The sequence below is a fragment of the Malurus melanocephalus genome, unplaced genomic scaffold (genome assembly GCF_030028575.1).
Source record: "Malurus melanocephalus ecotype Western Australia unplaced genomic scaffold, MMel_1.1 scaffold_402, whole genome shotgun sequence".
NCBI lineage: Eukaryota > Metazoa > Chordata > Aves > Passeriformes > Maluridae > Malurus > Malurus melanocephalus.
The window spans coordinates 551,542-575,289 of NW_026623634.1; the positions used below are offsets into that span (position 1 = coordinate 551,542).

The following is a 23,748-nucleotide window of genomic DNA, read 5'->3' on the forward strand; positions in this document are numbered from 1 at the left end:
GCAGGGCTTTTGGAAAACAATCACAAGTTGAAACTATTCCTGTCAAATAAAAATAAAAGGAGTTCAGATATTTTTCAGCTCTACTGCAGGATGGTGTGGCTGGTAAAAGCTGTTCAGTTTTCACGGAGTACTAAGAAAAAAAAAGCAGTAGGTCACAGGAAAGTAAACCCTTAGAAACTGCCACTGAGCTGCCCATTCTCAAAGCTTCTCTGGTTGAGGCTGCTTCAGGCAGTCTGCCCAGAGCACAGCCACAGAGCCTACTTTGAGCATGATTAGAAGTTTAGTCACACAAAAAGAAGCACGCTCAGACACTCATCTTACCCAAAAAGTTGCCTGTAGGAGGATGTGACTCACTGACCTATATCCATGGGTGCCAGCTGATAGTAAACTGTCCAGCGATGGCCTTGGGGGTTATGGGATGAGCCACCTCAGGCAGGGCACTGGGAGCCCAGCTGGTCATGCAAAGCTTCAGGAGGTTTATACYTTACAGGAGACAGTCTAGACCTCAGCTCCCATAAGCCCTGAAGATTTAAACAGCCTCTTGTTGCTAGCAGGAGGTGAAAAACTMCTTTACCATGCTGTATGTGCAGCATATTGAAAGTAAAAATTGCAGGCAGCCACTTGAAGTCCACACTTTTAATTCCAACACCCATTCCAAGAACAATCTCTTGAGTCAGATATTTCTCTCTAGTGCTCTGAAGAGCGCTCCAGGTGATGAGCAATTTGTGATAGCTCTGTGTCTGAAGCCTCTTTGTCACTTTACATCCCACACAAAATCTTGCCATACAACAGCTTTTTGTGTCAGACATCTTTATTTGCTGCGTTGCCCAAGTGTACAAATAGTGAATGTATTGTCATAGAAATTCAAAATATATCGTAGTAGAAATCTGTCTGGGAAGTGGAATGCTAAGATATTTACTTTATAAAATTATTACCCTTAAGTCACTCTCACTTGCAAGTTTCAAATACATCAGGGCCATGAAGAGACAGATTATGATCCCACAAAAAAGGAATTCTTAGTAAACTTTTCTGCTAGATGAAGTCAGTCAACAGCAAATTCATTTCTTACRTTTGACTCATTTTGAGTTATCAGCCAACAGGATGTTAGCTACATCCAGACAATTCATATACAATTCAGCTCCCATTTATACCAATAAAGTCAATGTATCACTATCAACATATTTAAGTATTAGTCAAACAATCTCAGTGACAATATTTATTTTAAGCTAWTGAAATCAAACCAATAAGTTCCCCCTGGCCATTGAGTGCAATTGATGCTTTTGTCACATTTTCAGAGTAAGACTCCTTTAGTTCTTGAACAAGTCAATACAGCTCTGCAGAAGAGATACATTGTTCTGCAAAAGAAGAGAATTAGGTTCAGGTTAGTACAGCTGATCATTCAAATCCTGCTTTTCACAAAGAAATAGCATCCCAAATAGTGGGTCAGACACAGGATTTTGTAGCCTGTGCCAGTGCTAAAGATGTTCYATTGTAAAGGCAAGCATTCAAGCAGTAAAGAGCCAAGAACACATCTCACAGTCTGCAATCTGCCTCTTCCTGCAGGCCTGCAGCCATGACTCAGTTTGTGGWAAGGAGAGGAGTGACAGACAACAGGAAGCTTTCAGAGTGGGCCAAACGGAGCAGTGTTGTCAAGGCCTTTGTGCCCCATTGCAGTTCAGCACTTCAGTAGCTGCCTGTGGTAAAGTCCAGTACTCTCAAGGAGTGGGACATTAGACTTTCCTTCTTCAAAAGGAGCTGAGGATGCAGTAACCCCTTCCTACTTTGTTCTCTACATTGACAGACCCTTCAAGCCTGCTTAGCAAAGCTTGGCAGAGGCTGCCACAAAGCCAGTGTCCCCTCCACTGCCAAGCCAAGGGACATGGGTTGACACCTGATCACAAGCTGCAGGATGTGCTCTTGTCACAGCACTGAGGAGCACTGGAAGCAGCAGCAGCCTCTGGACACAGCAGGGGTCAAACCCCACAGATGAGGCTGCCTGATGGAAGTCAGGTGACMCAGCAAATCCTCCCAGTTACACAACACTCACTTCTCTCAACTCATGCCTGTTAAATTCCAAAGAGAACACACCTTTGCATGTTTTATTTCCAGTTCTGCCATTTCAATTAAGTTTTTGCGGAATGCTGCTATTCTCTTCTGTTTGAAGCTCACCAGTTCTGTAAAGAACCAAAAAAAAAAMCAAAGGTAAGAGCGATAYAGAATATGTGACAAGTTTCAGTAATGCCCCTCATGTTTCAGGAGTTCTGTTGTGCAGCTCTAATTACAGTATTTGATCACAAAAAGGTGCAAGAGTCAGTCTTGGTGTKTGTAGACAGAGATACAATCACCACGTGACACACAAGAAGCCTTGGACAGAAAAGCTTTGTAGGAAGACAGCTGGAATAAAACATCCAYACATGCTCTGTGAAAACACAGAACATTTAAAAGTCAGACACACTAAAGAAGTGGCAGCATTTCCTCTGCTTTACATTGTCCAAATATATATATATATACACCCTTCTACTAAGAACCAGTGTTTGAAACTCTGTATAAGGCACTCAGCTGTACTGGGACAGAGCAAAAGCCTGTTTGCACTGTTCTGACTGAGATCAGAAGCCCCAGTAGTTACCTTCAGGCTGAGTACAAGAGTTCAGTGMAGAAAGCAAATACTAAGGCCTTATAAATAAGGTTGGTGTAGTACTGACACTGCTCTGCTAACAGAGAATTTTTTTAAATGTTTAACTGCATTGCTTTTACAGGCATCTATACTGTCCTTGGCATGTCCAGACTACTTGTTCAGGAGCCTTCAGCAGCTGAAGGTCAGATGGAGAYCTCCACTGCATTAAGTTCTCCTTTATGAATAAGTACCACAAAGGCTGTTTTACCTTGTTTTGCAGACTCTGAAATCTTTTCAAACTTCTGACAGCAATCCTGTTGATGTGCCTCAGCCAGCCTGACGTCCTTGCTCTTTAGTCTGGCTTTGTCTAGAGCTTTGTTTGAGTTCTCATAGTCAACAAGAGCCCTGGTTCGCCTGTACAGAAGATCCTGGATGAGGACAGAAACAGCACACCAGAGCCTTAGCAGGACTACTTCCCAAACTGAGGTTACAAYTACCTTAGCAGCAGGAGGTTTCACTTCTTTCAGCACCAGATTCTGCTTTTTCCAACAAGCTGTTAGAGCCTGTTCTTGGCAGCTTTTCACAGTGCAGCACTACATTTTCAGGACAGCCAGTTATGCCTTAGTGAAGGAAGTCTAAGAGCTGCTATAGGCATTGTTTCTTCCCTTAGAGCAGTTTATCCTGCTGCAAGGTGGATCCCTCCACTGAGAAGGAAAAGCACTTTCTGAATTCCCTCAGTCTGCTTCCAGCAGACATTTAATTTGTTGGAGATCTGGCAGTTTGACTGAAGCACTGTCTAACCTACACATGAGTAGTAGTAGAGGTCTCTGAGCCAATCCCTTTCTAGTCTAGCTGGAGTATAGTTGTGATGTCTCAATAGCAGCACACCCCACTGGGGAAGGCTGTAGTGGATGTTCTGGGGCACCTGACATTTCAGGTAAGACATTAGATGAAGAGGCCCATTAGGTTCTACCTAGATCTTTTTTTTCAGCATAGTCATCCCCTGTCAAATCAAGTTGTGATTCAAAAAGAGTTGCCAGCAAGGCTTTTGCAGTCACATCAATCTACCAAARCCTTCCTGGAAGTCCAGACTCTTCACATGTTACCATGTATTTGTGCTAAGGTACTCGAAAGATCCTGAAGTCAATCCCAATGGCTAATTAGTCATCACTGATTTTATTGACAAGTCCATGAGTACTCAGGCAGGAGACAGGAAAGAACACTGCTGCAGACTTAAATTCAGTTTGCTCTAACTTACAGAAATTTAAAGACTTCTTCCACTTTACATGCCAAAGAAAAATTGGTCTAAGGTCTTCTGTAAGTGGCTGGGCTCCAGCTAGCTAATATACAGCCTCTATATTCTGCTGTGGTTTAAGTGTGTCAGGTTTCTTAGGCAAAACAAGGGTCCATTTTTCTGTCTTCTTAAAGCACAAAGAATACYATGAGTGAGTCATGCTGCCCATAACAGAACGAAGGTTTCAAAAAGAAAACTGCTCTCACCTTAGCAGCTTCTATATTGAGCATATAGTATCTCAGCAGTTCAGAGAGCTTCAAGTCTTCATCAGATGAAACTCTACTCTCTACCTTCTGCAGAAAAAAAAAAAAAGTCAGTTTGTGTGTAACAGAAAACAGCAACATCCAGAGTCAGAGATTCCTCTCCCCCTCCTGCCCCCAGCAAAGCTTCTCTTACCCTGAGTTTCTCAAAGAGCTCTGCAACTTTCAACAAGTACCTAGTGAGGAAAAAAAATAGGCATTTTTTAAAACTTACTTTGAGTAAGTTTGAGATACTTAAGTCTGATAAATGCCAGGATCAATTGGCAGGAAACCARAAAGCTGAAGGCTGGAGTTTACTGCTGTATAGAGATCCACACAAGGSCTCAAAAAAGACTCATTTAGGCAAAGACCTGGACAAAAGGTTCAGTGTGCTGGATTGCAGCCTACCAGACCAGGACAGCTGAGAGCTAAAACACCATTAAATGTAACAATGCTGATCTCCAGAGCATAAAGGTCTTGTGGAGAATTTCCCTACTGCTATCCAAAATGGATGAGTTAACTTGTTTATTCAGCTATACACTCTGTTTATACACTCTGTCTTGGTAAGGTGATAGCAAAGTTGAAAGGTGGAAGAAGTCACCTGAAAAGAGGTGACTCTGTTTCCCCAGCTTAAAAATCCCCTACTATTCTGGAAGTGCAAAGGTCCAGGAGATAGTATTTTAACAGCACATTAGAACACACATGCATAAACCCTTTGTTCAAGAGTCTCTAGCAGTTTGTGACCTGAAGAGAATCAAGGAGATTTCTGTTTAGAAAGAGTCTGGATGACCAGCACAAGTCAGCTCTAGGCTACAACTGGCAAGAGATCAACTAGCWAAGAGTTAGGTGCAATGGATAGCTTTAGGTCTGCCACATAAGGAGTGCCAGAGGAAGAAAAGTTTTAATGCCACTTGCAATTCAAGAAACTCAAACCACCCATGACTCAATCCTCTGGATTTTACATTAAAAAAACACTGGTATTCCCAGAGTCAGGATGTGTTTATGAACAGTCAGKATTGCTTACTTTTTGATAACTGTAGGCTCTTCCAATGCCAGGCTGTTCAAACAAGCTGAAGTATAAATATAGTCATCTGCAACATCTGCAAGAACAAGACAAGGTTTTCAGGCTGAAATCAGCATGATTTCTGCATGATCTTTCGAAAGGGCTTTGAAAAGATTCACTTTTATGAGATCTTGTCATCTTATCTGCTTTTGCACATGCATCCTTGATTCTGTTGTAGTAGTTCACAAGAAAAGTCTTCTCTTGCTCAAAAAAATCTTCTACTTCCTGAAAAAGAATATGACCTGTTAAGTCAGTTACTGCAGAATGTAAGTTCTTTATTTTGGGAAGGGCCAAAGAAACAACCATAGCCTGGGCCTGAGCATTAAGCCCATCAATCCCTACTGAAAAGCTGYTCAAGACAAGATATGAGCCAAGGGTCTGACAAACCAAGCCTCCCAGCAAGTTTCTTTCTCACTATGGTGAAGTGGACACTCAAATACTGATGCAGGTTGCCTGAAGCAGTAAGTTGGGATGGCACAGCCCTCAGGACTATSAGCAGCTGGAATTCTCTTTCCTAGGCCTGCTGCAAGACTGTAGCTAAGGAATGAGCAGTGTACAAGCTCTTTCACATCCACACCAAACATGATCCACATTGTACTAGTTTTGTGACACTGTGGGAAGCACAGCAAGCCTGTTGGGAAGGGCTACCATGGCAACAGGAGACAAAAGCTGGAGCTACATCAGTTACAGGAGTCTTTGGTATTTCATATTGTCTGGTCTAAGCAGAAACCCATAAATCATCTCTGTTCAGAACTCTGAAGTGGACAAAAGCAACAAGCACATTTCCTGAAAGCACAATTCCTTCTTCCCTACTGGCATCAGGTATTAAGGCAACTCTTCTGCATTCAGGAACTTTAATTATACACTGGGATTTAACAGCCTAAAGCTTCAATGTCTCATTTCTACAGAAGTCACAATTAATACAGGCTACTCTCCTCAAGCTGGGACAGCAGTAACAAGGCAGTTTCACATCAGTAACTGAGCTTCATGYACAGCAAGCCTGAAGCAGACACAAGTAATTTCCCTGGAGGAGGAAACAAGAAACAATCAAGATTAGGGTAAGAGATAAAGCAAGAACCTTACCTTGACTCCAGAGAAGAGAACCTCATCAGCACTCTTTACTACACTTTTTAAAAAGCCACCAAACATCTCTTTAGTGTTTTTCCTCCGAACACTCAGCTGCAACAGAAAGGCCAAAGCAACTTTAAAGTTATATCCAGCAAGAGGGAAAAAAAAGTGACTGTTTTGACACTTGCAATGTAGTAACATCCTTTATACCTAGCCCAGGTGGTTACCTGAAACCACCTAGCAGGATGGTTTCCAAGCCCTCCATAATATACYCATATAAAAATGGAACAGGTAACAAATGGTTTGGCTACAAGTAGTTCAGGTCTTCTGTGCCACAGATTTTTCCCATTCCCAGAAACACCTCAGTTTCTCCTCACATATCTTAGGTCAGCACCTATCACTCAATTAAATGTGACAAAACAGATGCAGGACTGAGCTTAATACACCTCCATTCCTCCATTTTAGGACCACACAATGCAGCACAAGTACGCCTGAGCCATACATGTTTCCCAAAATAAAGACATGCAAGATTGCCTTCCTGACCAATTTGGCAAGGATTTAGAAATACTGAGATTTATAGCAAAGAAAGGTCTAAAGGTCAGGCTTTCATCCTTCAGTCATCTCACAGAAATACTTGCAATATCTACYTGCTGATGCTGCACATAGACCCACWGAAYATTCTGACWGTGCCCAGCATAAACAACAGCACTCCTAACAGTTTGGAAAGAGAAACAAGGAAAGAAAGGTCTTACATCCTGGTCATACTCCAGGAAAACATGGAAGTTGCGATCTTTGCTGAGCACGGGATGAGAAGCGATCCGCTGCAGGAAGATCTCATGTGATGAGACMGTCTTCTTGAAGACAGCGAGGTATTCACTGCAAGGAAACAACAGCCTGAGAACCTCTCTTGTACTGCCTCCTTCAATATACAAAGAATGGCTTTAAGTTTATCCCATGAAAACATTCAACTGCAGGCTTCTGAAATAGCCAGCTCATGACAGKGAAGCTACTTTCAATCTCTTCAGCTAGGAAGTTTTCCAGCTCAAAAGAAACTTCTGGCAACTCCCCAGCTYCAGGATTTTCAAGACACCCTTCAAAACAGTCACACTCAAGATCAGTTATCACCAAACRAGTTGCTCTCCCAGAAGGCTTCTCCAAATGCAGCTTTTGGCAGTAGACTCATTGTACTTACGCTTCCAGCTCTTGCTTCATTTTGGCAAACTCTTCTTTTGTCATAGACACTTCTCCTTCCCCCAGCTTCTGCATCTTCTCTCTGGGACCATCAAAGTCAGGCTTTGAAGGTGCTGGAGGTATCTAGGCAAGGAATTGGTTMGTCACAGATATTAGCAAATGAAGTTTTCCAAGATTACTTCTAGCCTTCTCTGGGAGGAGACTTGCCTGGTCATGGGAAAGCATGGCAAAGAGTCATGACCAAAGAATTCTAGAGACATGGTGACATCTGGGTGCCTAGTTTGTGTTATCCCTGCCCCAGGAGGGAAACCAACCCATAGAAACAGCTTCTGTAACCCACCCCACAGCCAGCCATCCCCTAAAATGAATCATGATAGGAAGGAAAGACCATATTTAATAGATTATTTCATTGTGCCTTCGTGAATATCTTCAGGCAGATATTAATACCACCACTGAGTCAAGGACTGTCAAAGCATCTTTTGCTGCTCCAAGCTATACAGCAAGTTAAAGTAAGTGCCMCACCACTCAAGTTGTTTAGGAATGAAGGCAACAGGAAGCATAGGGAACACCTGAGTCACAGAACACCAGTAACACTGGTAAAACACACTTCATGCCATTAGTAGTAAGCACTTTAGATTGCTATAGTTTTTTAGTTATAATCACATTTTTTAGGAAGTACTTACGATGAGTCCTGCATACTCTTCCGTTTCAGTGAGTGTATCATGTAACCACACAAAGTCTTCGTGCTGCCTTGTAACTGAAAACTCAGGGCTTTGAAAAGCTGGCAGTGTAGTCTGGAAGAGAATATATAGAAGCCCTACTGTTTTGTAAATCAGTGCTTTTAGAAACAGTTCTGTCCATTTCCAAAGGAAGCTATTCTGCTTAGTAAGAGCCTTGCCCACTCCCTTTTAGCTGAGCTGGCACTTATTCAACACTAAGGAGACTGTTAGAAAAAAAAAAGTGCTGTTGTAGAACAGCATTAATGCAGTTTGTTTTKTGACATTTCACAGTAGCTCACTTCCTACCCCCAGCCTTCTGGTGTCTAGTTAGGATTCCTTAGCAAAGCCAACCCAGTCATCAGCTACTTGTCTCAGTTGAAAGAGTTCAAATCCTATGAAATCTGAACTTTCTGCATATATATACACACGCTCAGGCCACCTTTAAGTGGAAAATCTCCACCTAATTAGATTTCCTTCATTGCCAAACCCATCTTCACAGGTATGTGTACTGCACATACATCTATTACTTGCAAAACCTCTTTTTGCCCATGACTTTACCTTAGTGTGCACAGTGAATTTCACTCTGTCCTTTTCGCTGAGGGCATCAGGGATGTCAATTTGGAGAGAAGGATCAACATTCAGATCTACAGATACAGACCTCACCTGCAAAAGAATTCATAGAATAATCCTTGATCAAGCATCATGTAGGTTCAGTGAAGCTGACTGGTTAYCARCTGTCAACAAGAACYTCTCTGCATGACACCACTGCCTTCAGGAACARYACATATGACCAGAATTGCTCTCCCAGTGATWTAAAGTRCCTTAAAAKGAGYCAGRATCTCCCTTTGGGRGCTAATTTCTTCATTCATTCCAACRACWGAGACCCAGAACACCATTTMAAGCATACTTGAACTTCTAAAGAGCAGTAGAACAGCTTTCTCAGTTGAAGATCCTCAGTTTACATATGAAAACTGTCTTCTAAGAGGTCCTCCCTTGAGTGCTGCACCTAACAAATCATTATTTTCTTCTTAAGGGAGAAACTACCAGAGATCAAGGTCCCAACACAGAAAGTTTGCTGAAGAGTGACCATCAGAGCCAGAAGGAATGCTGAGATAATCCCCTGGAGACAGTTCTGAAGGCCTTCTCAGAAAAGAACGCTAGAAAACTGCACCAGGACTGATATTTTACCACTCTGCAGCACAGACCACATCAGACACGAGCCTGATCCTACTTCTACTGTATGCACAAAGTTTCAGCACCCAAGCCCACAAGCAAATGGTGCCAGGATCTGAGCAGTCCTGTCATATCACAGATGGCTCAGTGCTGCCTCGAGCCTCTGTAAAGCTGCTTAAGAACTATGGACAGGTTACCTGTTTTAAGGTGAATCTTTTGGAAGCTTCCTCCCCCTAGGCTGGCCATCTGCAGCCCAGATCTGGTGTGTGACAAGTCTCTSTGGCTGCCTGCAGAGGACACAGCTGCCAGGCCAGGGAGCATTTGCTCCTGCCACTGCCCTTCCCTACAGTCAGACTGTTGTGCATAAGTGAGGGATACCCAGCCACTGCACCCTCCAGCCATGCTAAAAACACTTCATCTGCTCTGCCTTTGCTATTAGAATTAAAAGGAGGTAGGTAAGGGATAATACTTTTCAAGCCTAATGACTATGGAATGACCTTGCATGCAGAACATAGCTTCCCAGAGGATGGAAAGGACAAAAGATTTCTAAACCTTTACCTTGGCAACAAGCACACTTAGAGAGCCTGCCTTGGAACACAGTTCCTAGCAGTTCCAGGCACTGCTCACACACAAAATGACACGGGGGGACTCCAAACTCTATGGGAATTCCAACAGCACTCACTTCCCCCCAGACACCACTTAGSWCAGACTATGATATTCCCATATAGGMAGGCAATCCTGGCCCTTGCTAGGAAGGCACAGGCCAACCAGCACAGAGGTGCATGGTTCAGAGGTCATTGACACGGGCTTGGGCAGGATCTGCCCCACTCAGGCACTGCAGGAAGGACAGGCAGAAGGCCACCAGTCAGGCATTAGCTTCACTGGGAGCACAGCTCACTGATGCCAAATGAAAGGCAAATTGGTTGGTGTTTCCCATTTCCCAGCCAGAGCACTAAGATGCAGACCCCAGTGTTTTACATCCTGCTTCTATTTGCCATCCAAACAGGATCAGCAGTGCTAACAATATGAACTGCTGAGTCTGGAAAGCATGATAAGCCAAAGGAAACCRTTTCCTCTCAGCTAAACTAAGGAAAGGATTACACAAATCAGACAGTCCTGAATTTGTGAACTTCCTTATGAAGTCTTGTGSAGAAAGTAACCCATGATTATATGCTGTCTGCACACCCCTCCATGCCTAGTTGTCTACACAACTGACAGACAAGCATGAACAAAGTGATGCTGCTTGGTCACATTAAAGCAGTTAAACATGTCACAGGCACTCTGCACAAACTGCAAATAGAACCTGGAGCCAGATGAAACCACGGATTGTAAGACCCCTGATCTGCTCCGGTCCTGTGAAGGTCACTGTGGRCTCCTAACTCCAGGCCAGAGACATTCAGGATTACACAATCATGGCTCAGAACTACAAAGGGAACATTCATGCTGTCTGACTTCAGGAGGAGGGAGTGCTTTGTTTCCTGACAAAAAGTGCTGGAGCAGCATTTGTCCCCTGAATGGGAAGCAGGAAGCCCCACTCCTGTCAGCACAGCTCTGTAAAGCATCGATTCAGTGAGCACCCATGGCAGATGTCTCACACCAACCCCTGAACAACACCAGCACCTGCTCTGCAGCACCAGCAGCTCCACATAGCACTTTCCATGCCTCCATCTCTCCTACACCCATCCTACATGCAGGAATGAGGACCAACCTGCTTATGGCCACATAAGCTGTGCAGAGCAAAGGAATTAAGCTTCCATCTCCAGGCCCCAGGCTTGCTCTTTTAACTACCACAGGTACCCAACCCAAGACCTTCCCAGGTCACTCCATCTTAATTCTCTGGCCTACCATGTCTGGCAGCAACTTCCCATCCAGAGGCATKTGCTAGGATGTCACTGCTTCCTCCCTCGACTCCAAGCAGTGGGACAACAGAACTGAAGTTCCCCTGTCCCAGTTACCAGAAAACAAACAATCTGTCACTCCATACCCTCGAGGGGATATAATCCAAGCTCAGCAGCTGGGAAGGGATTATTCCGTACTTGTAGCACACGCCCAGATAGAGGACACACAGAGGGGAAACAGCTGGGTAGGGCTGCAAACTGAAACACTCACCCAAAGCCAGCACAGTACTCTCACTTTCAACTCTCATTTCTCTTTCCCAAAAGCAGCTTCTGGCTCGCAATGACTACAGAAACTGTTACAGCTTCTCTGACACCTCCCACTTCTACACTCGGGATTTGTCAGTGACTTGTTTCAGGATTCCTGGGGTTTCTTGAGGATTCAAGCAAAACTACTCCCTGTTTGGTACAGATACTGGTCCACCTGTCCAACCTGGAAATTAGAACAAGACAAAGCAGAGCCCTTCACAATAGCACAGATATCATATTGGCTAGCATTTCTAGGTTTCAGGACCAGAAGATTAAAAATAGATATTAGGGTGCTATTTAGGACATAGAGATAAACACCTGATCTAGAAGCCCAAGGAAAGAGCAGAGATCATTACTGTGSCCAATCCAGGTAGAATTTTAGAGCACTTGCTTGTTTTCTATTTGTTAGAGATGCTAGGGGAAAAAAGAAAAATTGCATCCCTTAACTTCAATGCTGTGACAACCACCAGCTACCCAAGCTTCTGCCTGACAGACATCAAATTTCTGATCAGGCCTCACCCAAATGCAAACACATCTCGATGCTTGCAGGCACTCAGTAGAGGGAAATACCCTCAACCATTGAAGTCTCTTAGCTCTGGTGAGAGGCCTGAGCCGCTGCTTTTGAAGTTCCACCCTTTGCAGTTTTAGCAGCAGCTCTGGATGACTCGGTGCCACTTCTGCATTCTAACAAAAGAATCTGCCGCTGCAAGCAACTACAAGCAACAACTTCTGACTGCTTGTTCAAATATGCATTTGTTCTCAAAGACACATTAATCCAGGGGGTTTTCACATAGCCATGCTCTTGGAAGGAGCAAAGAGCCCCTCCACAAGGTCTCACATGTCAAAGCTTTCTTCTTAGTGTCAGCTACCTTATAAAAACCTTCTCCCCCTACTGATCACCTCCYTGCTGTCATTCAAGCAACAGCCCACAAACAAGACTTCAGTAGTAATTACATCTGCCACTAGCTAGAATCCATTACCTTTTACACAGCAGGCTTTCTAATTAAAGCTGTTTAGGTGCTCTCCAGAGAACACTAAAAAATCATGGTGTTTTTTGGCAGTTTATACAGAGCCCTCATTCCAGAGGGCCTTGTTTCGACTCCCAGGAGTTAACCAGCAGAGGATCTGGCCTGCAGAYATTAGCAGCATTAGTTGCTGGAACTACATTTTAGTCATATTCAGCACAAGCAGCATAAGTTTCCTTTAAATCAGGCTACAAAAAGGACATCTGAAAGTACACTGCAGGCATGTGAAGTTTGGATTTTGCAGCCTTTGTGGCAGGTTTGCTATTATCACTGTCACATTAAGCCAAACAGTCCTTAGGTGGTCTGTTTACATACAACCAAGAAAATTGAACAAGTGCTTACTTACGCCATGGAAAATGCTTCCCCAAATTTGTGACTTTGGACTGGAGAACTCTGGTGATGCAAAGGTTTAATTATTTTGCTTGAAACACTGATAAAGAGGGAATAACAGCTCAGTGTAGTCACACTGAAATGGCATTCCTCAGCAAGTGCAGTGCTTGCCAAGGAAACAGAAGGCCCAGAGYACCTGTTGCCTCTGGCTGTGCAATAAACTGGCCCTCTCCTGCCAGAGGGATCTCTGCATCACTCTCTGCAGAAACCTGCAGGTCACACGCCTCCTGACAGAGGGAAGGACACTACAAGCATTCAAGGATCTGCATTCCAAGCAAAATCCTTGCTGGCTCACCCCTGTTCCACCCAGCAGCACACAGGACACCTCCACCCAAGACACTGCTTTCTCAATTCCAGGGGTCAAGCCCCCTGTGTGCCTGCAGAGCAGAGCCTGKGGCTGAGCACTCCTGGCCCAGCTCAAATGGAAACTGCAACAGCAGCAAACCCCCAAGCCACAGTCAGCATCCACGAGAATGCTTTACTGACCCCCCACAGTGAGGCTGGAGCTGGTGGCAGGGAATCTCAGGAATACAGCAGGTTCACCTTCCATCAGCCCAAACTGCTGGGCCAGCTTTGTGGAGGCTGCATGTCCTTGAGAGTACATTATCCTATCCAGGAGCTGTCACCTTGCTAGCAGCTCACCTCCCCACTTGATTTCAGGCCCAGCAGCATTCAGAAGCAGGGTTTTTTTTTTTGGTTTGTTGTTTTTTTTTTTTTTTTGATTTCAGGCCCAGCAGCATTCAGAAGCAGGGTTTTTTTGGGGTTTTGTTTTTTTTTTGTTTGTTTGTTTGTTTTTTTGTTTTTTTTTTTTTTTTGCAAAGCATAGGCAAGATCCAGTATGGCCTCATTCCTTCCAGAACATGCAGGAGAATTTGTCCAGCAGAAAATCACCATTTATGAGTGGTAACAGCAAGTCCCAGGCCATGACACAACATTTTGTCTTCCAGTGATTGCTATGAGAAAAAGGGGCTACAATACACACTCAGTATTTTGATCCAGAACATTTTAACTGCAGACTGAAGCTTTAAAACACCGTGAAGTCACTGATATTAAAAAATATGAAGGTATTTACTCAAGCTKAGCTCAGAAGTCCCACTACTCTCTTCAAATTCTGAAGTGCCTTTTCCTCCCCCATGAGAGATCACACCTTATTTTCCACTGCACTTCAAATCACCCTTATCTTACCCTCCCTTCCTCTTCCTACACATCCTGATCCTCTCCTGCTTTGCCACCTCAGGGTCACTTTTTAGTTTATACTTAACAGCAGCTCCTATTCAAGTTAATACCTAATGAAGTTTCCTTTACAGGCATAGGTTTTATCTACTGGTCACACACTGGTTCCATGTTGCTGTTTCTTTGCCTAAACAGGAACAGACAAGATAGGAGCATTTCTATCCTCCCCCTGCTGCTGGAATCCCAAGACAGCCCTACAACCTAAAACAAACTAATCTTTGTCCACTGAGCATCAGGGTTTAAAGCTACTCCAGCCTCTACCATGAGAACATTTTCCCCTTCCCCCAATATTCCTGACTGCTGAGTTASAAAGGCGCATAAATATTCCAAAGTTACCAATTGCTGCAAGAGAGTTGATATTTGACCTTCCCCTCCATTCCCCACCTGCAGGCCTATACAGGCTCACCCTCAATGTTCTCTAAGGAGAGACACTTTAATACAAAGAGTTTCACATGCAGCAGAAAAGAGTTGTTAAAGCACTGACCAGCTCACAGCTTAAAACAAGCTACTAGAAAATGCTTCTACAAACTTTTGCCAGTCCTACTGACTCAGAATTGCTTCAAAGCAAGATTCATATGGAAAATAAGCAGAGAAAAGGAAATTATCCAGARGGAGTTAATAAAGACTGATGTATTTCTCTCTAGCCCTGAAGTCAGCTAATATACATGCTCCAAAAAAGCTGGAGAAAACACAGACTGAGGAGACTTTCAGCACATCTAACAGCTTAAAACAAAGTCATCTTCCTGCCAGTGAAGCTTAGTCACAATGCAAAACCACATTCAGATGTGACAATATGAAAGGCAAATAGGCAGCTTGCTGACTCTTACAGGGCTGCCTTCCTTCTGTTCAAGGTGTGCTGAGGGTAGTTATTAAACYAGGGAGTTTAGGTAGGTTAAGCCAGGCAGTTCATCCAGTAAGAGAAATAATTCCAATCACAGTCTACACTACATAAAGTCACAAAGTTCCTGTTTCAGCATTTAACTTCCATTTCCTCTGAAAAGTTGAGAGCCTTAACCTTAAGAAACACCCTGTGCTGCTTTAAAGGGAGGACATGAGGCTCCCTGGCACTTAAAGCTTCAGCCATACTCCAGAGAAAGGAAAGCCAAGAGAGCTGCYGATGTGACAACCCAGGGAAAGGGGCACCGCAGGTGAAGTGACAGCTGACAGCCTAATTAACCCARAGCACACAACCAGGAAGGCCGGCCACAGACACACAGGGCAGCTGCCCCACGGAGGAAGAACAAGTTTAAGCCCCTGCAGCACAATCGCCTCCAGCCCTCCAGCAGCAGCGCCCAGGGACAGGTCCTGAGGAGCAGATCCTGCATCACCTGCCAGGCCCCGCTCCCGCAGCTCCAGGGCCCCGGTTATCACCCTGCTCCCACCTCACGGCAGCTGCACAGCCCTTCCCTCCTCCTCCTCCTCCTCCTTCCCACTCTCCCCACGCCCTTATCTTTCCCTGGGCACCTCTCCCTTCAGGGGCTGCTCCCCACGCTCACCCGGGGCACCCTGACCCCCCGCCCTCAGGAGATCTCGCTGCGACAAAGGCTCGAGGACTGGGGCAACTAATATTTAAAAAACAAACGTTAAAGTGAGCAAAAATTAAAAACCTGTCAGTGTCCCAGCGCCGCCGGGGGCAGAGGGAGCAGGGAGCTCCCTCTCATGCCGCGGGGCCAGCTCGGCTGCGCCCTCCCCGCCCGCCCCAGCCAGAACCACCGCCCTCACCTTGTCCTGCGCGTCCCCGCGGAGCAGAGCCATGTCTCCGGGAACAGACAACCACCCTCCACCTTTCTCTTTCTCCTCCTCCCCGCCACCTCCTCCTCATATAACCCGGGCGGAGCCGCCGCCGCCACACCCCCCGAGGGGCACCCGCCATCTTTGGTGAGGGCAGAGCGCCGCTTGCCTTTATTCAAGATGGCACCACAAGGCTTTACTTTTTTATCTTGTATTTAAACACTGAGGTTGTTTTCCTCAGAACCTTCCAAAGAACACCCAAAGAGTGCGAGATAGAGCGGGCGCGCCCCTCTCGCCATCTTTCGGGYCTCCAAAGAACGAGAAGGGGCTGGGCGCTGGCCGAGCGAGGGACTACAAATCCCATGAGTCAGCGGGCGGCGATGCGCGAGAGTGCGCGAGGTGCGAGCCTGCGCAGTGGCGGGCGCGGATGTGGCGGGAAGCGCGGCGGAGGTACCGGGGAGCGGCGGGTCGGGCGGGCCTGGGGGTGAGGGGAGGCCAGGGGAACGGGAAAGAGGAAAGGGAAAAGAGGGAGGCTGGTGCTGCTGCTCCCCTGGCCCACCTTGCCCCCGGGTCCGCCACCGAGGGGGCCACATGGCTGTGCTGTCATAGCTGGGCATGTCCGGCTCCGGCGGGGCTGGTTGTCCAGAGTGGTTTATCCCCCTTTGCACAAAGGCGGGCTCTCCGCCACTGGGATTTTCAGGCACTTGGAACTCRTACAGAAAGTTTTTTTTCTGCTAGAGGGCACTTGGTGATTACTGGCGTTGGCGCGGCTCTTTCRCAGATCGCTGACATCGTGTTACAGCCCTGTTCCCCACTAATTCCATTTCCAGTGCTGAGCTGGGAATGAAGCTTGAACTGGGCACTGAAGCTTGTTGAAGATACCCTTTGGTTCAGAGTAGCTTCAAGGGCTTATGCTTTAAACCGAGTTGCTAAATTTTCTCTCTATGCTCTAAACATTCCAAAAGAGGGAGGTGTATTTTTATCCCGGATAGGTTCAATAATTTATTTTGCAGTCTTCATGGAGCTTAAAGTTWTATTTTCATCAGTGTATTTGTTCTGCTCAAATTAGGGACACAGATCAACAGATCTGTAGGTATGTTTAGCAGTGCTCTTTATTGTTATCTCTGAAGTAAGCCAATACTCTTTTTTTCTTTTTTTTTTTTTTTCCTGCATAAAAAAGTCATACTTGTTATTGTCCAAAACCGCAGTTGGAGGTAGGTTTTTATGGATGTGAACTTTTCCTTAAATAATCCTTTTTATTTCCTTCAGTTAAGCCACTCCTATACTGGAAAAAAAACTTCCTCAGTCATGTTAGCTCAGTTATTGCTGCAGSTGCAAAGTCAACTTGCTTGGGAAAGTTAAGTCCTCCTGTTTTTTTTTTTTTATTTGTGTTCAGTTCTTCAGTGTGGCTCATCAATACAACACTTGAAGCAATTCTGCCGGTCTTCAACAGCAAACGCTTTCAGARAGAAGAAAGACACTTCCCCAGAGGGAAATCTCGATTAAATTCTGTTCTTTGTGAACAAGAATAGATCCCAACTGCTCCATTTCTTTCCTGTAAGTTATCTGCACAGAAAGGCCGTTGTGATTTATTGAAAAAGACGTGGTTCTGTATTCAGCTGGGCACAAGGGTGCCTTATTTCTTYGCAGTCCTACAACCTTCTTTCCTTGTGTAGAACAGGACAGCAGCTGGCAAAATCTCCCTTTCCTGGTGGTTTGGTGCATGCAGTGCACAAACATYTCCACAGGTATATTCCCCAGCACAATATAGACCATTAAAATATAACAAAATAAATAAAAATCCATACTATTCACTAAAGCMCTGTGTTGCATTAAATTTGCTCTAAAGCTCATAATATTCCATATTTCAGTAGGTCCATGATTCGAAGCACTGATCTGGTGTGAATTTGTTCCTTAGAAAGTGTTGAGGAAGCAGCTTACTATGAGTTGATTTATGCTGAATCAGGCATCCTCTTGCTTCCTGCAGCTGACACAAAGCCAGAATAAACTTTTTCTTTTGTGCTGTGGCTTTATATAACAAAGGCACAGCCACTGCCCAAACATTTATTCTGTTCTGATCAGTGCATGTCCACAATGGCCGTTAATGAGCATATTTAATTGTCACCAAACAATAGCCTGCAAAACTACAGGTTTGGATTCTGTTACACTGTAATGAGAGTGTCTTTTTCCTGGTTTATTTTAAATCCCAGCTCGAGCAGCTCTATTTAGAGGTGATCCCCAAGAGAGAAGAGATTAATTTTTCTACATTGCTTTTTAGGATTTGCTTTTGAGAGGTTTCTTTTGTATCAGCTGCCATCAGGTTACAGCACAGTTTTTGTTTGCCCAGGCCACCCAAAGTCGGTATTAAAATGTAAAACCAGTGAAGACACTTTGACAACAGCAATTTTTTGTTTAACAAAGGGCAAGAATAGGATGGTGGTAGAGTTTTATGACTCTGGAAATCACAAAATTTCTTTTCCCACAGGGACAAAAATATGGTGACCTACAGACTGTTCCTAACAGGAGGAAGAGAACTGTAACTGCTCACAAACACTTGTCTGGATGCAATTCCTACAGATCTTGTCCAGGAAACCTGGGAGCCTTGAAGTGCTTTTTCAAATACCATTTTGCCAAAAGCAATTCCCATGCATGTGCYTGTCTACCTCTGCAAATGTTTATAGTAAAAAGAAGAAAGGAAACAGTTATGAACAAGTTGACCAAGAAAAATACAAGAACTTGGTCCACTCTGTTACAACTTACAAAACCAGTGCCCAAACACCAGAGACAATACTTGAGGAAGACAATTTGTTATATGGGCCACCAGCTAAACACAGACCTCCAATTAAAGCTGAGACAAAAACTCCCAGGAACTGGGTTCCTTTAATAAACCCCAACAAGAGAATTCTCCCTGTCAGCAGCGATTCAAATGTCCCCATGAAAATCAGGTTACAAAAAACAAAGATGCCCAGTGTTACCCGTATCCTTCAACAAACACTCTCTCCACAGCAAATTTTTTATCTGGAAAGATGGAAGCAGAAGATGATAGAGGAGCTTGGAAAAGAGGGATTTGAAGAGTATACCAAAAGTAAGTGTAACCATGGTGTGATTGCAAAGTTGAAGCGTTAGTCTGGATTGCTGGCAGGTACCTTAGGTCAAATGGTTTGGAAATCCAGTAAGTTTGGCTCCATTTCATGAGAACATTGTGAGTGTACCTGTTACCAACAAGTGTAAGCTCTGGTTTTTATTCTGGGACCATTAAAATGGTTTTAGAAATCTGTGGAAAATGGAAACCAGACTGTAAATATACTTTGCTCGATGCTGTCTGATTTATTTCTCTGCCAGTATTTATTTTGAAATTTATATCTTCTAGTTGATATTGAGCCTCTGTGCAGTTACAAAGCTACTTTGTAACAAGACGGAAATTGGCATTTTGAAATCATATAATCCTGAGTGTTTAAAAATTAGTGTGTCCTGCTGTTTATGGTAAAGTTTTTCAGTGACTATTTGATTTATCCAGTATATGGATGAGTAATCAGTGAGATTACAGAAGTAAAAACAAGCATTAATATAGGGGATACCAATTTCACTGCTGACCACKTATTTTCTGTCTCTTTCCTGTCTCCCCATACCCTCAAATTTTCAGTATGAAAAACAGGACTGGTTTAAGATCTACATTGTATAATATGTGGGATACAAATCTAAAGTAGTGTCTAAAATGTGAGGGGGTTTTCCTGTCTTTCTYAGATCTCTTTCTCCAAGGAGAGCTTTTCCATGCGGCTTTGGAATCAATATTCCTGTCTGAAGAGACAGCAGCTAAGAAGCAGGGCAAAGATGATGTCATTTCTGGCTACTTATCCAGTGTGGAACATGTCTTGGAAGACATCAGCGAGGTGAAGGCTCTGGAAAGTGGAGTTCACCAYGAGACCCTGCAGTACCGGGGCCTGGTTGACTGCGTGGCCAAATATCGGTGAGGTGCCCTCCCCTCGGGCTCCTGTGGAGGCTGGGGTGTGATTGAGTGGCTGGGGGGAAGCTGGACAGATCTCTAAGAATGGCAAAGTGGAGGAGCAGCCCTGGGTGATCCTGATGACAGAAGTGCTGTATTTCCTGGTGGAGAGTTCCTTACTGGAGCAGAGGCAGGGTTAAGCAAACCATCAGCACTTTCCAGGAACTGTGTCAGGTTTAGTGAGCTTTGGTGTTTGGGATCTAAACTGCCAGTGTGAAAGAGACTTGTTCAGACATAATAATGAGCATCATCACGGTAAAACAGGCTGAGAGTGATAAGTCTTATGTGCTGTCTCATCCCTTATTTCTTTCTTGTGACCAAACTGAAGTCTAAAGCATTGTCCTGTCTTCTTCTCCCCTGCAGGGGCCAATTGTGTGCGATCGACTGGAAAACTTCAGAAAAGCCAAAGCCACTGCTGCAGAATACTTAYGACAACCCACTGCAGGTTGCAGCATACATTGGAGCTATAAATCATGATGCCAGTTATGACTTCCAGGTCAGTAGGCCTGCTGCATGCCAAGACAAGCAGCAGTGCCTGTGTTATCTTCCTTTCTCCCTGCCTCCTGCCTTTAGAACCTGCTGTCCATCACAGRATTTGTAAACAAAGGAACCCAGTCTGAGATCAGGTTGAGCTGGCATACTGTGAAATAATTCCAGTGCTCCTGTTAATCCTGCTGCCCTTGGCTGCCAGTAGTGAATTTTCAGTGGTTTTTAGGAACTGCTTGGAGGGACCAAGGGATGCTCAGAGTCTTAGGAGGTCAAATGAACTCACAGGGACTCGACACAAAGGGCAATCCCCTGTGCTCTGTCCTGTGGGATTTCTACCTGTGTCAAGAGTAGGAAGGGGCATGAGAAGAAATAAAGCAAAAGAGCCTGCAAGCAAGAAAATGGTGTGGGAGGGCCTTGCCTGCATCCTGTGTTGCTGTATCCCACTAGGAAATGGGGCACTAAAGGATGCATTGGGTGTCTGGAAGCTGTTCTGTTTCCTCGGGGGAAAGCAGTGTGTTGTGAATCAMCTTTTCAGGAGACAGTGRCATAATGTTTTTWAAGATTCCAARAGCAATTCTAGCCTGCCTGYTTGGCCTGAAGGATTATTTCTTCARTATRMATGTTGAAGGGARAAAATATGAAGCAGAARAGAGCAGGTTARTTCAACTTTCTAGAGYACTGGCAAGATCAGTAAACACARGCACTCCACAGACATGATCCTCACAGAGTGAAATATGGGCAAGAATTCTGAAATTCTGCTGTTAGAGTAGCAGAATTCTCCTGCCCCCAACTGTCAGTGGCTGTTTGGGTTTTGGGATTTGGGATTTGTCAGTATGAAAGATGTCAGAACATACCTAAGTAACCATTTCTATTCAGACTGAAACTGGAGAGCAGCCTCAGTCTGGTTTTAGGGCCCCAGGCAAAGCCTCCTCAGTCTGGCAATTTTTCTGCCATCTGCAGGGCTTAAATATCACTCATCCTCAGAGTTCATGTCCCCTGCTTTTCACTGAAGTTGCWTGGAGTTTTTTGAACATTTGAATGTTAAGTCTCCACATATCTTAGAACAAGTTATTGCTCTTTTTAAATTCCCCATTTCTTATGTAAGATGCATATATGTTAGGATGATGTTTTGCAGCGAGGTGTAGCTCTTAGGGTTGCATACAGATGTTACAGATGTTGGATTTCTGACAGCCCCCCTGTTTTTGCTGCAGGTTCGCTGTGGGCTCATCGTGGTTGCCTACAAGAAYGGCTCTCCTGCACACCCTCATTTCATGAATCCTGACCTGTGCTCCCARTACTGGAATAAGTGGCTCTTGCGCCTGGAGGAGTACTTGGAAAAAACTGACCCACACTGAGCACAAGCAAGTGGTCTGAGCACAGAGACAAAGCAAGAACTTTYGTTTAAATATGCCTCTTTCATATTCTTTTTTGAGTAACTTCGGTTAATTTTTTACTAGCAGGGTTCCCCTCCCTCCCCTTCCAAAWAGACAAGTAATTTTCCAGTGGGGAATATCTGTTTATGTTGTAGGTGACCTCAGTGGTTCAGGCAGAACAAAGCTGACTTAYTTAGCCTCTGTTTTCTTATCCCACATAGTTTATACAGCCTGAGGTTGATAGAAGAGTTTCTATTATCAAGAAAAAATGCTCAATCAAGTCATTCTTCGGTGATTTTTGAGGAAAAAGATCTCAATTCTCAGTTGCAGAGTTGAGTCTTTGAAAATGAAGTTGGTGAAGTAAAGCAAAAGAACATCTGCAATGTATGAGCTGAGAGAAATGCAAATGATAAAGAAATTGATGTAGTAGACTGGGTTTCAGTCAGTTCTGGCTCATGTTGTCATGAGGTTTGTTGTTATTTGTGCTGAAGTTAGACCTTCTGAGGAGTGAAGAACTGCTGGTTGGGTTTTGGGGGCCGTTTTTTACGGGTTTGTGTTTGGGATTTTTTTTTCCCCCCCAAGTAAGTTTGTGAATTAATGTTTTGAAACAGAACTTTTACCTTTGAATCAYATAAAATCAAGTCTGTAAAACAGAGATGTCAGGCACTGTTACTCTGGAAAGCTTTTTTYCTCCTTCTCTTCGTTTTCTCCGAATTGTGTGTATGGGTTTTCACAATGCCACTGCACCTTACAAAAAAAATTATGACCAACYCCTAAGCTTCAATAAAATCAGCCAGAACCATAGCTAAAAAACCAGAGAATTAAACCTCTGTTCTGCTTATCTTGTGCCTCCAGAGTACTGAACTGTGGAAATGTGTGCAGTGAAACTGAATTATAGTGGTACTTGCTTATTCAAACCCGGCCTAGTGGAAAGGTAACTCTGCTTAATTAGATTTCTAAAAAGACAAACCATGGGCAGTGAAAAGCTGGGTTCAGAGATGACACTGGTTAAGATACATCACATGTGGTCAGAAATTCTACCTGTTTAGCAAAGATCCTTTGCTGGCAGGCTGCCAGCAGTTTGTAAACCTGTCTTGGCTGAGTCTGTACCTCAGAGTGCCAGAAGGAGGCACACAGCTTTCAAGGACAGCAGTGCTTGGAGTCACTCGTGTCTGGCACTTCTGAAAGCCTGGGCATCCCTGGCTGAGCTCTGGRGCATTTCTGGAGCAGCACAAGCTGGTTTGTCCTGTAACAGGACTGGCAGGGGGCTGTCACCAGTGTCACAGGAACCCAAACACGCTTTGTGACCAGTTCCAATTAAGTTGCCAGACTGTTAAACTGATGTGCCCAGGGCACTGCTCCAGGCACTGTCCTCTGCACAGAAACCTGCTGGGCAGGACTTCAACATCCAGCTTCCCAGAGCTTTGCTCTCCATCCAGAGTGGGTTTTTCACTGTGCCCTGTTGCCTGTTTGTTTCTCTTTTGTTATTAATCCTTTCTGGTTCTCTCAGCAGGGATGTGCTGCAGCAGTGACACTGGAGGGACAGCAAAAGCAACATGTGGTGCAGGAGGGATAAAAAACTGCCCCATGCACACAGGTACACTCACCAAATGTGTCTCTAGCTGGAGAGGAAGGGTTGGAGCCACAGCTCTGCTGTGCCAGGGGAAGGACTGAGGTTTCAGCTGAGCTGAACACATAAATCCCATACAGTCAGGTGACCATTAATCCCATTGCAGARTGAGCAACCTTCCCTTTACACTGTTCAGTTGTAACACTTGGGGATCAATGCACAAGCTTTAGCCCTTTTTGCAAAGTCAGGATCTTCTGATTTAGGTTAGGTGGTTTTTTTTTTTTTTCCCCCAGCAACTTCCTATTTATTAAGGTATTCTACAAACTTTCCTGCTACACAGGATAAGTTTGTTCTTARCACAGTGGCATCACTTTATTATCCTCATTTTCAAGGTCCCAAGCACCAACAGTTGTGCTGAATAAAGTATTA

General features: G+C 44.5%; 2 protein-coding genes across 2 annotated transcripts; one reads left to right on the top strand and one right to left on the bottom strand.

Annotated features, from left to right (window-relative positions):
• Positions 1-741: 741 nt before the first annotated feature.
• Positions 742-15,958, bottom strand: SNX5 (sorting nexin 5). Its single transcript, XM_057379340.1, has 13 exons — positions 15,876-15,958; positions 8,747-8,851; positions 8,153-8,263; positions 7,471-7,592; positions 7,031-7,154; positions 6,294-6,389; positions 5,330-5,435; positions 5,172-5,247; positions 4,305-4,344; positions 4,115-4,201; positions 2,883-3,042; positions 2,089-2,174; positions 742-1,355 (listed from the first exon to the last, which is right to left on the bottom strand). The coding sequence occupies exons 1-13, from the start codon at positions 15,906-15,908 to the stop codon at positions 1,308-1,310; spliced, it is 1,194 nt and encodes a 397-aa protein (XP_057235323.1). The 5' UTR covers positions 15,909-15,958; the 3' UTR covers positions 742-1,307.
• A 334-nt stretch (positions 15,959-16,292) lies between these two features.
• Positions 16,293-22,813, top strand: MGME1 (mitochondrial genome maintenance exonuclease 1). Its single transcript, XM_057379335.1, has 6 exons — positions 16,293-16,334; positions 17,281-17,441; positions 18,370-18,969; positions 19,629-19,851; positions 20,251-20,383; positions 21,588-22,813. The coding sequence occupies exons 3-6, from the start codon at positions 18,447-18,449 to the stop codon at positions 21,729-21,731; spliced, it is 1,023 nt and encodes a 340-aa protein (XP_057235318.1). The 5' UTR covers positions 16,293-16,334; positions 17,281-17,441; positions 18,370-18,446; the 3' UTR covers positions 21,732-22,813.
• Positions 22,814-23,748: the final 935 nt, after the last annotated feature.